The following is a 14,652-nucleotide window of genomic DNA, read 5'->3' as shown; positions in this document are numbered from 1 at the left end:
TTAATTTTTTAATTAAGTCCACTGCACCCCACTGGCAGTAGCAGCCCCCAGAGGATAAGGAGCTCAGCTTTAGCTTTCACATCAGCAAGAGGTGGAGTGGAACGCACACTGGGCACAAGCTTGTCCTACACCAGTGCATCCCAGTTTCATGGAGGTGTCAGGGCTGCATGGAGCACCCTTACCCATCCCTCATCTCCTGTCTCATTGCTGCAGGGCTGAAGTGAAAACCTGCTGCTTATCAAATTTGTGAAGACTCTACAAGAACTGAGCCAGTGGTGGGATGAGCTATCCCTGTGCAAGAAGCTGCACAGCCCCTGCCTGCCCCACAGCAGACACCATGGGGTGACACAAATGGGACTGGACCCTTGAGGGGTCCTGGAAGAGATGGGCAAGGGTTTTAGCCAGGAGAGCTGCCCAGGGGAGCCTGAAGGAGCCAGACACCAGCTCTGCTAGACTCTGCTTTTCTGGGCAGCTGGTGCAGCTCAGAGCTCCCTCTCCTTTTAATTAAACCAGCAACTGCATTTTTCATCTCAAGGACAGGCCACGTATCTGACCGCACTGCCCAGGAGGGAGCTCAGCCAAGCAGCACTGGAGGGAATCCAGGCACTCTCTGCCAGCCCAGCTCGTCCCTGGGGGCCCGTGGGCTGCCTGCTGAGAGCTGGGAATCCCCATCCTCACTTCATCTCCTAATCCCAGGGTGGGCAGAATCCCCTGCCTAGCTCGGGGTGCAGCTCAGTGCAAGTGCAGAACACACAGTACTGCAGGACAGGAAGGGTTTTTGCTCCCTGCTGCAAGCATGGAGAAGCAGGTCTCTCCTGTGGGACACCCAGCACAGGGGCTGTGTGTGCCTCTCCCACCTCTCCCTGGGACACACCACGGGGGACTCCCGTTCCCATCAGTCACCTCCCCTTTGTGGCAAGGTCAGGAGCACCAGTGTGTCCATCCCTCTGGGTCTAGTGAGCTTTTCTGTCACGGTTCCCCAAAGCCTCCAGCCCCTGCCCCTTGAGGATGCACTTGGGGTGAAGGCTGGACTCTCCCACCTTCCCCTCCTGCTCAGAGAGTTGGAGTCTCTGTGAGTCCTACCCTCCCAGTGTAAACAGCTTTCCCGATGTTCCATCCCTGCCTCTGCCAGGCACAGCAACCACATAACCATGGCAACAGTATCCCTATAACAGCCAGGTACATCTGACATCCCCATGGCAACCAACTCCCGGAACAGCCGATGAGGAGCTTTGCTTCCTCAGTGCTGGAAAGGGATGGGGGGGATTCGAGCCATTCCAGGTCAGGTGGTGGCAGGGACCTGGGGACAGACACAGCTGGGTAGAGTTTTTGTCTCGTGTGTGGGGCAGCATAAGTCTCTGCAGCCTCTGTCCTGATAGGTGGGATGCAGTGGGCACAGGGGATGCACCAGAAGGCGATAGCCCCAGGAGCAGTATCCCCCTGATTGCTGCATCCCTGCTCCATCCTGCCTGCGCTGTCAGTGCCATCGGGCCAGCGCTCCCTGCTCCAACACAAGTTTCTTGGAAACGTCCATCCCAAACAGTGGCGTTGTGCTTCCTGCCACATCCTCCTCCCACGCCAGTCCCCGCTGAAGAGCTGCTCCGCCTGCTGCCCTCACCTTGCCCTCCTCGGGGGCTGCCGGACCCTCCCACGCTGCCCGCCCAGCGCCTCCTGTCCGCGCTCATCTCCCAGCAGCCCTGACGCAGTCTGTCGTTGCAGATGGCAATTGCATGCCATGCAACTTTAATGTGTCAGGCCTGAATTATTGAGCCCTGCAGCAGACTGCGCGCACGCAGGCAGCACCCGGCATCCCTCCTCCTCCTCCTCCTCTCCCTGCCTCCGTGTGCCTGGCCAGGAAGCAGCGGGAGGAGGCTGGTGAGAGGTCCAAGGGTTTGGGGTCTGTCTGGGTGCACAGGGGTGCTGTGCCCCTTGCTAAGCGCCGTGGCTGGGAGGTGCGGGTGGAAGGGTGGCTGAGGCTGTCACCAGATCGGTCACTGGGGGTTGGTGAGTCCCCAGGCAGGTGTGTAGGGAGGGATGTGTAACCCTGCTGTCCCTGCCTCAGCATTTTCTCCCTGTGTCCTCATGAAACCCCAGGTCAAGAGCCACAGATCATCCCCTGGAGCTGAGCTGGGAGTGCTCAGCCCTCCTGCTTACTGTGCTGCCAGACCCAGGGAGGCAAAGCCTTTCCGCCCCCATCAATGTAAATCCCATGGTGGATACAGACAGAGCTTGCTCCCTGGCCGGACACGGCTGTCATTGTGCTGCTCCGGGGATGATGAAGGGCTCAGAGTATGCCCTGGCTGCTCTCTTATTTTTGCAGTTTGCCTGAAGCACCCTGCAGCCACTCGATGATTTTCTCATCAGAGTAGCAAGGCTTGACTGCCCTCCCCACACAGCCCCATCCATCACCCTCGGCTGGCACCACCATGCAGCTCACAGGCACTGGCCCTGCCCTGCTCGGTCCCTGGCTGTCTCTCAGCCCTGCAGGCAGTGCCTGCGCCATAGCCAGCCTGGGGGCGCAGCTCTGTGCATGCAAAGGGACCCTGTTTTCCCTGGGGAAGCCCATGCACAGCCTGCTTTCTCACCCCTCCTCCTGCCCCGTGCCCCAGCTCCAGGTCTCATCCTCCCTGCTGCCATCCCCACCTTCCGGAGAGGGGATCAGGGACCCCTCAGAGCTTCACCCCGGTCTGCTGCATGCTGGGTGAGGAGCAGCTGGCAGCCAGGCACTCACAAGTGGGAGATACACTGGAAGAAAGCCCAGTTCCAGTGCCGTGGGGCAGCCCTCCATGGCCCTTTTCCTGGGAAACACCCTGCCATGGGTACCTGTGCCACAGAACTGAGACAGAGCCGAGCATGACAAAATCAGCCCAGAGCTGACAAGGGGGTGTTGGGGAGCTCAGGGCACTAAGAGCCAGCATTGTCCCAGCAGCACATCATGTCACAACACCTGGAGGAGTGGGGAAACAAAAAAGTGGCAGAGCACGCCCAGTTTGGCATCAGGGTAGGGGTGGAGGGGCCATGGGTATGAGGGTCAAGGCTTGACTGTACCCACAGGGACCAGAGCTTTGCAGGGGCAGTGTGTCAAGGGACAAACAGCAGCTGCCATGGTCACATGGCTGGAAGGGAGCAGCAGGCAGGAAAGGGGGACACTGAGACATGGGAAATCAGGAAAAATGTCCTGGTGATACAAAGCATCAAGATTTTCAGCTGCTGCTAGTTGAGTTTCTTGGAGAGGTTGGTGGGGAAACCTGCGGGGGGGCTGGACTCAGGACTTTATCCCTGGCAATTTAGAAGAGGGCTGTTGAAGACCTGCTCTGTCGAGCGGAAAAACCACTTGAGTCGTGCTTAACTTCATCAAGGGAACTGCATAGAAATCAGGGAGCTTGCTAAGAGAAATTAATAGAGCAGCCAGGGGGGCAGGCTGCCTGCAGACAGCATGAGATCTGCTCAGATCCGCATGCTGGAGACTTCCAGTAAATGAACACGTCCTTTAACAAGATTTTCAAGGCCAGCAGGGCCAAGGAGCGGAGTGAGTAAATGGGTGGGAAAGGTCATCCCTCAAGGAAGGGAGCTGTGCCAAAATGAAGAGCACATAAAAGGAGGGAAGGTTACATGAAAAACAAGAGCAAAACAACCCGCAGAGAGCCTTTGAGGAAGATCTTGGCAACAGTTTAAAATTGCAAATAATTTTGCAGTGCTAAATTTGCTAAATTGTTGCCATAGCAATGAGAGTTTGGGGATGTCCGGGGTGCATCAGAGTGCTGCAGCTTAGATTTACCCCTTTGGATGAATCTTGGGGTAGGATCTGTGAGTCCTGACAGCTCTTTCTGTTAGGACAAGGAAGCCAAGTGTTTCTATCCCTGAGGCACATATCTACAGCCCACAGAGGGGTGATGCTGAAAGAGCAGCCTTGGCACATCCTGGCTGGTGAGCAGAGGAAGGGCTGGGATTGCAAGGACAAAGTCTACGAGTACAAAATGCAGCTGCACTTGCTGTCAACTGGTAGGAAATTAAGGCAGTCGCTCTTGTGAGAAATCAGCCTTGCACCAAAAGAAATCAAGCTGTTACACCAAATGCAATCCTGGATAAATTTATCTTAAGAAGCAAGCCTGCAGAGGATGATAAAATCAAGTTAGCAGAGGCTGAGAACACTGTCCATAGACGAAAAGCTACTGTTCCCTTTATGGCTTGCAGATTAAAGTTTTCCCTTAAAAATCATTTCCCCCCACTCAAACACTACCACTAAAATTTCCCTTGAGCCCCAAGCGCTAGGCAATATGTTGTTATGTGTGAACAGAGCTCTCAATGGAGCCTGCATTAGAGAAATCATATTGAAACTTCCTGTTGGGCTGAGAGAGGTGTCTACAATGGGAGGAATATTACAGATTATTCTTACTTTACATAAATATGCTTCATCACCTCCACAGCTAAAACACAAGGCTCTGCATTTTGAAGAGGAATGTTTTTGGCTAAAATTAAATGGGCTTGGAACAAGTGCAATCCAGAGGCTCCTGGCTCAGCAGGAAGGAGGGAGGTAAGTCCCTAAGGGCACCGTGTGCCAAGTCCTCCTGAGCAGCTTTGCCCCAGGGCTTGCCTGCAGTCAGCAAATCTCCTGCCAGCACAACTACAAATCCCAGATGAGCCCATGAGGATTGTTGTTCTAATTAACTAATGAAGCCGTCGCCTGTTGGGAAGATGGATAATCTGAGCTGGAGGCTTCCTCCCCGTGGTGGGGGAGGACCTGGAGCAACACCTACCTCCTTCCAAGGGACCTCATAAATGTTTGTACACCCTGGGGCTGTGGGTGCTGCAGGGAGGTGCCAAGTGCTCCCAGGCACAGCATCTCCCTGCACCCTGCCCTCAACCTGCCTTCAAAAATCTGACTCTGTCCTCTGTCTCACCCTGCCTTCAACCTGCCTTCAAAAATCCGTCTGACCCCTTCCTCTGTCTGGCAGGTCCAAAGGCAGCTCGGCTGCTCTCATCCCTGAGTTTTCACTTTGGTCTCACAGTTTTCAGTCTGTGCAGGATCTCCCCGAGCTGCAGCCATGCACAGCACAGGAGGATCCACTTCAAAGTGAGGAGCAACTTCATTAAAAAAGAGAACTAGGGCTGTTGATATCAAGATAAACATCCTGATACACATCAAAGCAGCTTCCTCTCCTTGTCCTCAGACACCCTCTCCTGCTTCACTTAAGTTATGGATTTTGGAATTATACCTCTGCCTAATCCATGCTGTGCTGCATCTCATCTGGATGGCTGTTTGGTGGGCGAGATTCTGGGTGCTGTTTTGTGGTGTGTGAGACCTTCAGGTCATGTCCATGAACCTAAACACTCTGTCATTGCCTTCTGTTCCACACACGAAGAACTAAGAGCTGCTGGTGAAAGTGATTCCTGTTCCATTGAAAAACATCATGTTTTTAAAAGAAAGTGCAGTAGGGAAGGGGCCAGAGGCCAGCAGGGTTGCCTGAGAACCCAGAGACATCCATCTCTTTGGACACCCCCCTTGAATGGATGCAGGCCCATCCTTGGGCTCCCAACAGCCTGGGAGAGAGGACTGAGGTGAGGATGCAGGGGTGGTGTGTGCACAGGGTGCTGGAGGAGTCACACCCACCTTGCTACACCTCTCCTTCAATATTGGGAGATTACGAGAAGGATTTCATAAGGCTCAAGAGCCTTGTCCGGTTCCTAATGCCAACACCTTGTGCTTTTGCTGTGGCCAGGGGCTTTCTCAGGGTGGCCATTGGAGCTGGGCTGCAGATGAGCTGTGGCCAGGAGTTCTGTGTACCCCTCACCAGGTCACCCCAGGCCTTGGGGCAGTCTTTGGGACAGGAAAGAGAAGAGAAGTGGCTGATGCGGAGTGGAATACACAGGACTGAGCCTCCAGCTATTGGCAGGCAACTATAGACACAGCCCAAAGCTGCTCTCAGGGCAGCCATTTGGGTCACATTGGCTGTACCCCAGATTTGTGAGATGGGGCTGAGTCGGGTGGGAACAGAGCATCACCTCCAGGTTACTGTGTACTGGCTGGAGCGAGGCACAGGGGCAAAGAACTTGCTGCCATTGGCAGGTAACAGCGTTATTATTTCAATTCTTCTAGACGTTTAACATAGGCTCTGGACATGGGGCAGGCCATGCAGGAGGGAGAAGATCAGGAGAGTAGTACAGCTTTGACTTGCCCCAGAATGGGTTAAAAACAAGGAAAAATCCTCCCCCCAAGCCTCCACTACCCCAGACATCCATTCTAGCTGCCCTGGGTGTTTTGTTTCAGCTGCCCTGTCCAAGCCGCTGTGTGTGACAGAGGCAGAAGGACTTGTATGCCCAGGCTGCCCAGCGCAGTATCCTCCAGGCCCCATGGCCACTAAACAGCAACACTGAAATCCTGTTGAGGCACACTGGTGCTTTCACTTGTGTTTCTAGCCCGGAGAAGATCTTGCATGCCCCAAAAGGAGCCCACCCTTTCCCCCTGTGCTCTCCTGGCTGTCATTCCAGCCCTCAAGCACAGACACATTGCATGTGCCTGGAGAGGGGGTCTCACCAGGCAGGGCTTGTGATGGAGACCCCAGGAAAGGCGAGGCACACCAGCATCCCCCTGTGCCAGCCCCATACGCCTGCTGGAGACTGCACTGCACCCCAGCACTCGGGGCTCGCTGGGGAGAGACAGGCGCAGCCCTGCCCCGCTGCCCCGGCACCGCCCCGAGCCCCAGCCGGAGGGAGCAGGGCCGCGGGAAGCCGGGGCCACGGGATGTGTGCAGGCGGAGGTTGGAGCACAGGGAGCCGTGGAGCGCCCCAGCCTGGCCCGGCAGGACAGCCCTGCTGCCCACGGCCCGCGGGTGGCGCTGGGGCAGCCCCCCGGCACGGGGACACCGCGGCGGCGGCGATGCCCCAGCCCGGCCGGGCGGGCTCCGGGCCCGTGACGTCATGGAGCCCCGCCCCCTCCCCCTCCCTAGCGCCGCTGTGCGTCTCCTCGGCCCCGCTCAGCACCCCCGGCAGCCCTCACTGCGCCCCTGCACCTCACTGTTCCTCCCACCGCCCCCTTCAATGCACCCCTCACTGCACCGCTCATTGTGCCCCCGGCACATCTCACTGCACCCCACCACTCCGGGGAAATCCCGGTCACCAGTGTCCCACATCGCTGTGTCCCACTGGTACCTCTGCTGCTATCCCCTGTGCCCTGACCTGCAGCCCCCAGGACACCACACATCCCCCAACACCACCCTCCTCAGCTGCTAGCCCCCTGCTGCAGCCCCATCTCAGAGCACCCCTCACCCCCTTCACCTCCTGAACGCAGGGGGAACAGCCCACCCCACTGCCCCAGCACCCCAGAGCTGAAGGATTGGTGCTGTAGTGCCTCAGGGATGGAAGGAGTGGGTGTAGACCCAAGTGAGGAGCATGGCAGAATGGCAGGGAGCAGGCCAGGGTGTTGGGGAGCGTGGTGGGATCATGGGGATCCCAGCAGGCTGACTGGGAGCACGACAGGACAACCAGTGGAATGATGGGGAACACAGCAAGGTCAGTGTGGAGCATGGACAACCACAGCCCAGCCATCAGAGCTTCCCCAGTGCAAGCAGCAGGGCTCCTCTGCCCGCCCGATAGGTCCCAGGAAGAGAAATCCGGGGCAGAGACGTTTGCAGGCCCCATCACTGTGAGGCCTGGGGCCAGAGCTGCTGGCGGCCAGCAGCCAGGTAGTTTCTGCTCCTGCTTGGGAGCACAGAGGATGTTTTGTATGCAGTGGTGGGAGCACCGTGCCCACCAGGGCTGGCCCTGCTGCCAGCAGCCCCACCTGGACACTAAAGGACCACGGCTTCTGCACACACTGCCTCCCCAGCACAGCATCACCCACCCCAGCCTCCTTCCCTGCAGAAGGATGCAGCCTGGGCTTCCTGGCCTCCACTCCTGGCACTGGCCCTGCTCTGCGCCACAGGCAGCAGCACATCTCCCAGGAACATCTGATGCCCACCCCAGGTACTGCTTGCTGTAAAGGGTGAATAAATTACATCTGCCCCATGCTGTGTGGGCTGGGAGTTTCTGAGTCTGTAAATAGCTGAGTTCCCCTCATGCTCATCTTGAAAGTGAGAATGGGAACATTCCCCAGAGAGGGGGAAAGAATTGGTCAGTTGCCATCACTGGTAGAAAAGCTATTTTTAATTTTATTAACTTCTCTCTAGTATAAACTCTAAAAATATCTGGAACCTCTGATATAAAGATATGTGCCATGGCTCTGTAGCAAAGCTGTTGCTCCTAGGGCCAGCGATGGTGGCACTCAGGCGGGGGCGCACCTGCCATCAGAGGACAGCTGAGGGTTCTCTTTGGGATCCGAGGAAGTGTGAGGAGCACCAGGGCAGCAGGGCACTCCAGACTCACCCTTAGAAAGGAGCACATGGGGGACACAGTGGCCACAGACACATCCAGCCACAGGATGGGTCTGTCGCTGGAGCAGGAGCTGGTGCAGGGTCTCACTCACCTGCCCGAGGTTGTGGAAGACGTTCTCCAGATATGCCTTCTGCTGCTGACAGAATGTGTGCAGGACATGCACCACTTGACGCTGGAGACTCAGGACCAAGCCTTTCACGCGAGGATCTGCAGTGTGAGAGGGGTCAGTGGCACCTCACCATGGCTCCGAGAGCTCCCTGTGAGGCTGTCGTGGAGCTGCAGGGAGCACCCACCATGCAGGCTTGTGTCTGATGCATCTTCACCTGCTGCTGGCTGCTCACTTGTGGCTGCTGTCTCGTGGGAGCCTGTGGCTGCAGCAGCCAGTGGCAGCACTTGGTTTCCTCTTCCCATCCCCAGGGACGTCTCACCAGGAAAACCTGTCATGAAAGCCTGGCATGGAGCGAACAGCAAGAGTGATGGAGACACCCAAATTTAGCCTGACTATGACACAGAGCCCTGGGAAGGCACTGCCTCTGGGAGCCCGTGCCCTTCTCACTGGCAGGACAGGATGGAGCAGTGTCCTGGAGCATGAGGATTCACTCAAAGCTGGAGACACTTACTGGCCTTTCCCTTACCTCCTTTCTGCATCAGGTCAGTGTGACAGCCTGGAAGGAGAGCAGACCCAGCCTGTGAGCTGCAGCCACCTCTTGCACCAGGGCACACAAGCATGGTAGCTGGGGCATGGTACTCACCCAGGAGGGAGAGGGAAGAGACGCAGCAACAGGTGTCTGCAATGAGAACTATATCAGACCCTGCTTGGGGCTGACCCCCTGTGGGGCTGAGGGGATTTACTGGGCTGAGCAGGGCAAGGAAAGCCTTACGTGGCATGGCACGGGCTGTGGGTGGCGCTCCAGCAACGTGTTTCCCACCAGCTGCTGGGAGAAAGCAGAGAGGAGACATATGCCTTCTGAAGGGACTTGCTGGTGTATCACCACCAGCCTGGGGTCTGCCTAGCTTGCTCCGGCCAGCCCCTCAACCTGACGTGCCCTAGCCACAGCTCCAGAGCGCCCTGCAGGGCCCCAAAGCACTTCAGAGCGAGGTACAAAAGCAGGAGTCACTCACCCACCACTGCAATGCAGCCACCTCTGGGCTGGAAGGCAGCAGTGGCAGAGCAGTGCACAGCAACACTAACACACTAGGACTGGAAGAGAAGGAGAATCCCACATCCACTTGAAACTGCAGGGGGAATTTGGGCAGACAGAAGGTAGTTACCCAGTGTGGACCGGGGTGCCCACGCAAACCAGACTCAGGGATGTATCCTGCATCACCTCAGGGCCAAATTCCCAGGAGTGTGAGCAGTGAGGGACCTACAGGTTATGCACATGGGTGGGCTGATGGGCAGGGGAGCTGCACACAGCTCTGGCCCTCAAACACAGCCCAAACTCACCTGAAGCTTTATGATGTTACTGGGCCAGCGAAGAGCCAGGAACTGCTGAAGGGAAGGGAGTCACATGCCCTGCAATGCCACCAACAACGAGACCCCTGCGCAGTATCAGGGCCACTGCCCCTTCCAGATCTCTCGCCTCATGATCTCCCTGAGGGAGACCACAGCCTTGCCATGCCCTCAGGCTGGTGCTCCCTCCTGCCCTATCCCAGCCATCCCCATCCCCACATGCTCTGGGGCTGGTCTGGAGCCAAAGCCTGTGGAGACGGAAATCCAAACACACCCATCGTTGACTATCTCTGCTGAGGGACATGTGATGGATCCCCTGGTCCTCTCAGCCTCCCATTCCCACCATGCTGGCATGGGCTTGGCTGGAGCCATGGCTGGAGCCACGCAGCTCGGCACAGCAGGGCATCTCAGTACTTACAGCTCTCTGGCTCGTCATTGGCACGCTGCAGCATCGGTGACGGCAGCATGCTGGGGGTGTCCCTGCCAACGTCGTGCTCTGCAGGGGTGCAGAAAAGAGCTTCAGTAACTGGGGGAACAGAGGTGTCCACCACCTCGCAGCCAGGACAAGCTGCCTGAGCCCACGGCTACCTGGTGGCTCTGGTGAGGATGGAGGGCGTGGGGCAGGAGCTGACCTTCGCCTTCTGGACGACAGCCTCCTCACGACTAGCGGAAAAAGACCATCAACAGACCCTGGGTGTCCACATAGCACCAGAGCTCTACCAGCCCCCCACGTCCAGCCACGCTGCTGAGCCCACACGCCTGTCCCCGGCACCCACCAGGCATCCACAAGGCACCCACCTGGCATCCTCCGTTTGCCAGACACGGGCTGCCCCGCCGCCTTCCAGATGCTCCTCATGGCTCGGAAGTGTGGCGGCAGCAGAGCCGAGCACAGTTCTGCCCGGCGGCGCCTCTCCCGCTCCGAGTGGAAAGCCTGCTTGAGCGCCTTCCACTTGGAGCGGCACTGCGCCACGGTGCGCTCGTAGCCGGCGGCCGCCAGCCCCCGGCAGAGCTCCCGCCACAGCTCCTCGTTGGGTCGCGACGTGGAGGCCATGAGGCTCGCAGCCTCCCCCGAATCCCTCACCAGCGACAGCAGGCAGCTGATCTCCGCCTGTCTCCAAGGCGCCCCGCGGGACATGCTGGCGGCCCGGGCCGGCGCGCCGGGGGGCGCGCCGGGAGGGTATCGCCCCGGTGGCTGCCCCGGGAGCCGCGCCGGGCAGCGCCGCACTGGGAACAGCACCGGGAGCGGCACCGGGACGGCACCTGCCGTGCGCCGCGCCGGGCGCCGCGCCGGGAGCTGCCGGGAGGGGCGGGGCGCCTCATGGAGCATGTGCAGCCCCGGCAGGAGCCGCTGGGAAACGTAGTCCTGGACGGGACATCCTCCGGCAGCGAAAGGCGCAGCTCGGAGCGGGATCCCTGCGTGCCCGCCGGCTGTCCGGGGTGCGGGGGGGCTCTGCCGCTGCCCCTAATGAGGGCACGGCACGGGGGCCGTCACGGCAGCCCTGGGGGCTGAGGCGGGGGAAGGAGCACCACAACGACCCCCCATTTTCCAGGGCTGAGATGCAGCTGCAGCCACATGCAAAAAATGGGGCTTGTAAGGAAACACCCCGTGGCCTTACTGTCCATGCCCCATCCCTGGAAGTGTCCAAAGTCAGGTTGGAAGGGGCTCTGAACAACCTGGTCTAGTGGAGGTTGGCTGGGGACGTGGCAGGGGCTTGGAAGGACATGACTTTAATGTCCTTTACAACTCCCTGGCGTGTCTGCTTAGCCCAGCCCTGGCTGCATGTTTGAGCCAGCAGCCATTCCCACTGCTGGCTGCCCCCAGCAGCGAGTGCGCCTGCCCTTCTGCTGGGCAGCCCTCAGCCTGGGTCTCCTCTCCCTGACACTCCTGCTGGCACAGATCATCCTTGTCAGCCTGAGTTTCCAGTGTAAGTACCAGCCACGCAGTACCCAGATCTCTGCAGAGGGGGCCCTGGGGTCGAGGCTGGCACCACAGCCCTTGTGTCCCAGCAGGATGAGCTGTGGCTTCCCCGTGGAGCTGGGTGCTTCTGATTGGGGCTGAGGGCATCACTGTGGGCTCTGGGGCAAGCTGGAGAACTGGTGAGACAAGACACCACCTACGTGGCTGGAAAAGGAAGCTGGGGCGACAGCATGGGCTTGGGGAAAGCCACTCCATCAGGTAGCAATGAGAGGTGGGAGGGAGGGCACTGATACTGAAAGAGAGCAGCACTTTCCCCGAAGGCCTGCTGTGTGCAGGGCTCCCAGGCACAGCAAAATCTGCAAGGACCTTAGCTTGGTGTAGCTAAATCAGGGGACATCTCACCCACAGCCACGAGGCTGTCCTGTGGGGCAGGACACTGGGTGCTGCTGGCAGCAGGAGCCCAGAGGTGCTAGGACACAGAGGTGCTCTTCTGCTGCAGATTTAGTGCAACAACAGAGAAGCTGCACAGACGGTCTCTGGAGAATGGAGGAGAGCCCCAGCTATGGGAAACAGACACTGGGAGGTAAGAGAGCCTGGTGGGCTCCTGGGTAAGGTTTGGAGAGGGCCTTACTGCTGCTTTCAAGCAACCGAATCTGTCCCTACTCGAGGATGTTTCCCTGAGCTCTCTCCTTACATATTCCTTCAACTTTACTGCCCAATCCTCAGCTTGTGGTGTGCAGCCTGCTCCAGCACTGCTGAACAGGCTGAACTGCTGAGGCCCGTTTAGAAGAGATGACCCCAGACAGCTCAGTGTCACCTGGACACAACACCAGCACCAGCCCATGGATGCCACCAACATCCCTGTGCCCGATGACATCAGCTTCTGGTACAGCTGAAACCTTATCTGAGCCCCCAGCACTTTGTAAACTGTGTTTGTATCACTTCCCTAACCTGCAGCTCCCTGCTCAATTCAAGCATGATCCTGTAGCTAGCCCCTCTTCCCAGGGCTCTGGGGCTGGAAAGCTGGAGCTGGGCTCACAAACGAGGGCAAATGCAGAGTGGCGTCCGTGGGGCAGACATGTGGACAGGATGGGTTGGTCGGTGCCCTGACTGCCCACTGTCACTCTCCTGGTCCTTGGGGCTGGTGACAGCAGTCCTGGCCAGCTGTCCCACCCCGTCTGGGTGTTTCTGGTGTGCAGGGCAGTGCCAGTTTTGCCCGGTTGGCTGGCTCTGGGATGCGGGGCAGTGCTACTACTTCTCCTCTGCCAGAAAGAGCTGGGAGCAGAGCAGAGAGGACTGCTGCTCCTGAGGGGCACAGCTGGTCACCATCCAAGCCAACAGCACCCTGGTGAGTGCACCCTGCCAGCTCCCTGTGAGCACTGGGCTGTCCTGGTGGCCACCTCACGGTCCCTCCGCAGGCACAGCATTGTCTCAGCTTTCCAGCCCATGTGCCCAAAGCCTGGCACAGACTCCAGGCAGGGCGCTGGCAATGCCCACACAGCACAGCCCCATCTCTGACCTGTGGCTGGGCTGGGTGTCCCCCAGGGCTCACGTGGGTCCTCTCCTGTGCTAGGCGTTCCTGGTGCGCACAGCTAACATGGACGCCTTCCACGTGGGGCTGAAGCAGGATGGCTTCAGGTCTGACTGGAAGTGGCTGGATGGCACCACGCTGGAATGGTGAGGCTATCAGCTTGTTCCCAGCCAGGTGTGCCGAAGGTCCATCAGCAGGTCTCAGGGTGGTGGTGGGGACAGGCTTGCAGGGATGTAATCCAGATTTTGGCCACCTCTTTTCTTCCCAGGACTGCATTGGGGAATTTTAGGGAAGGGGCGTTTTTAGCAGGGGCCTGACCCTGGTGCCCACACTCTGCCTGGGTCTGCAGGGGATTCTGCAAGAGCAGGGTCCCAGTTTGGTCAGTGCTCAGCCCTGCTAGGACTGACCTGGGGGTACTTTGTGAGAGATGGGGCTGGGGACATCAGGGCATGTGGCCTAATTGGGAAGAGGCTGGTGGGAGACTGTGCCCCTTGGGGAGGATGAACTTTGCTCCCACAGCATCCCTGTGCTATGTCTGGTCCCTGGCTGTGGGAGCTGCTGATGGGACTGCCTTGGTTCCTCCTGCCCATCCTATCTCAGCCCACTCTCTCCCTTGCAGGATCTTGCCAGTCCAGCGCTACACCAGGTCCTTCCAGGCTTGTGGCAGGGTGTCAGGCTTGGGACTTTTTAGGTGGTGCCTGCACAGACGCCCTCAGATGGGTCTGCAAGCAGAGTGCAGCCACCGTGCAGTGGCTCCAGTCCTCGCCTCCTGCCTTCCTCTGGGGAAACACCACCTACAGCTGCATGAGGCCCTGATGGCCAGGGTGACCCCCAGCCTGTGCCACCACCCCGTTCCCTGCCTGATCCCAGGGCATGGGCATTCTCAGGCTCCGCTGCTTCCTGGCACAGACTTCTTTACCCTCCAGAACTCTGCACTTTGCCAATAAACTCTGCTGATAACTGCAGCTGGCTTTGGGGTGTGTGTGTGGGAGGATGGAGGTGCATCCTCCAGCTCTCAGACTCGGTGGCATCACTCACAAGTGGGAAATTGTGTCCTGTGGCCAGGAGCCAGCATTGAGCCAGCAGGAATCCAAGCATTCCCATTCCCAGCATCCAGCAGCAGCTCCCGTGCAGGCTGGCACAGGTCCCATGAAGGCTCTGGGCTTTCTGATCCTGCTGGTTTCTGGGGCTTTTGCTTCCTGGGTCATGCTGCTGAGAGGTGACGCTTTGCCTCTGCATCCCAAGGAGGACTCGGGCTGGGCAGCACTTGTTTGCTGGGGCCTGCCCAGTCTGAAGAGGTTTCAGAGGGTCTGAAAGACCTGCTAGGGCTTGATTTGGAGTTGTTTGGTCCTAGAGGCTGTTCTGGTTTTGGTGTAGACC

At 58.5% G+C, this 14,652-nt stretch overlaps 2 protein-coding genes across 2 annotated transcripts; one reads left to right on the top strand and one right to left on the bottom strand.

Annotated features, from left to right (window-relative positions):
- Positions 1 to 8,120: 8,120 nt before the first annotated feature.
- LOC102068059 (uncharacterized) lies at positions 8,121 to 11,150 on the bottom strand. Its single transcript, XM_074533073.1, has 9 exons — positions 10,622 to 11,150; positions 10,412 to 10,486; positions 10,242 to 10,319; positions 9,252 to 9,302; positions 9,123 to 9,158; positions 9,006 to 9,035; positions 8,664 to 8,807; positions 8,462 to 8,577; positions 8,121 to 8,362 (listed from the first exon to the last, which is right to left on the bottom strand). The coding sequence occupies exons 1-9, from the start codon at positions 11,148 to 11,150 to the stop codon at positions 8,261 to 8,263; spliced, it is 1,161 nt and encodes a 386-aa protein (XP_074389174.1). The 3' UTR covers positions 8,121 to 8,260.
- Positions 11,151 to 11,461: 311 nt separating this feature from the next.
- Positions 11,462 to 14,088, top strand: LOC102069970 (killer cell lectin-like receptor subfamily G member 1). Its single transcript, XM_014273825.2, is given in 6 exon segments — positions 11,462 to 11,748; positions 12,241 to 12,324; positions 12,941 to 13,089; positions 13,315 to 13,418; positions 13,892 to 13,958; positions 13,960 to 14,088. Coding segments are annotated over 6 exon segments (678 nt in total). The 5' UTR covers positions 11,462 to 11,603.
- Positions 14,089 to 14,652: the final 564 nt, after the last annotated feature.

Source organism: Zonotrichia albicollis, chromosome Z (assembly GCF_047830755.1).
Source record: "Zonotrichia albicollis isolate bZonAlb1 chromosome Z, bZonAlb1.hap1, whole genome shotgun sequence".
Taxonomy (NCBI): Eukaryota; Metazoa; Chordata; class Aves; order Passeriformes; family Passerellidae; genus Zonotrichia; species Zonotrichia albicollis.
Note: the sequence above shows the minus strand (reverse complement) of the source record. Positions and strands in the feature narration are given on the sequence as shown.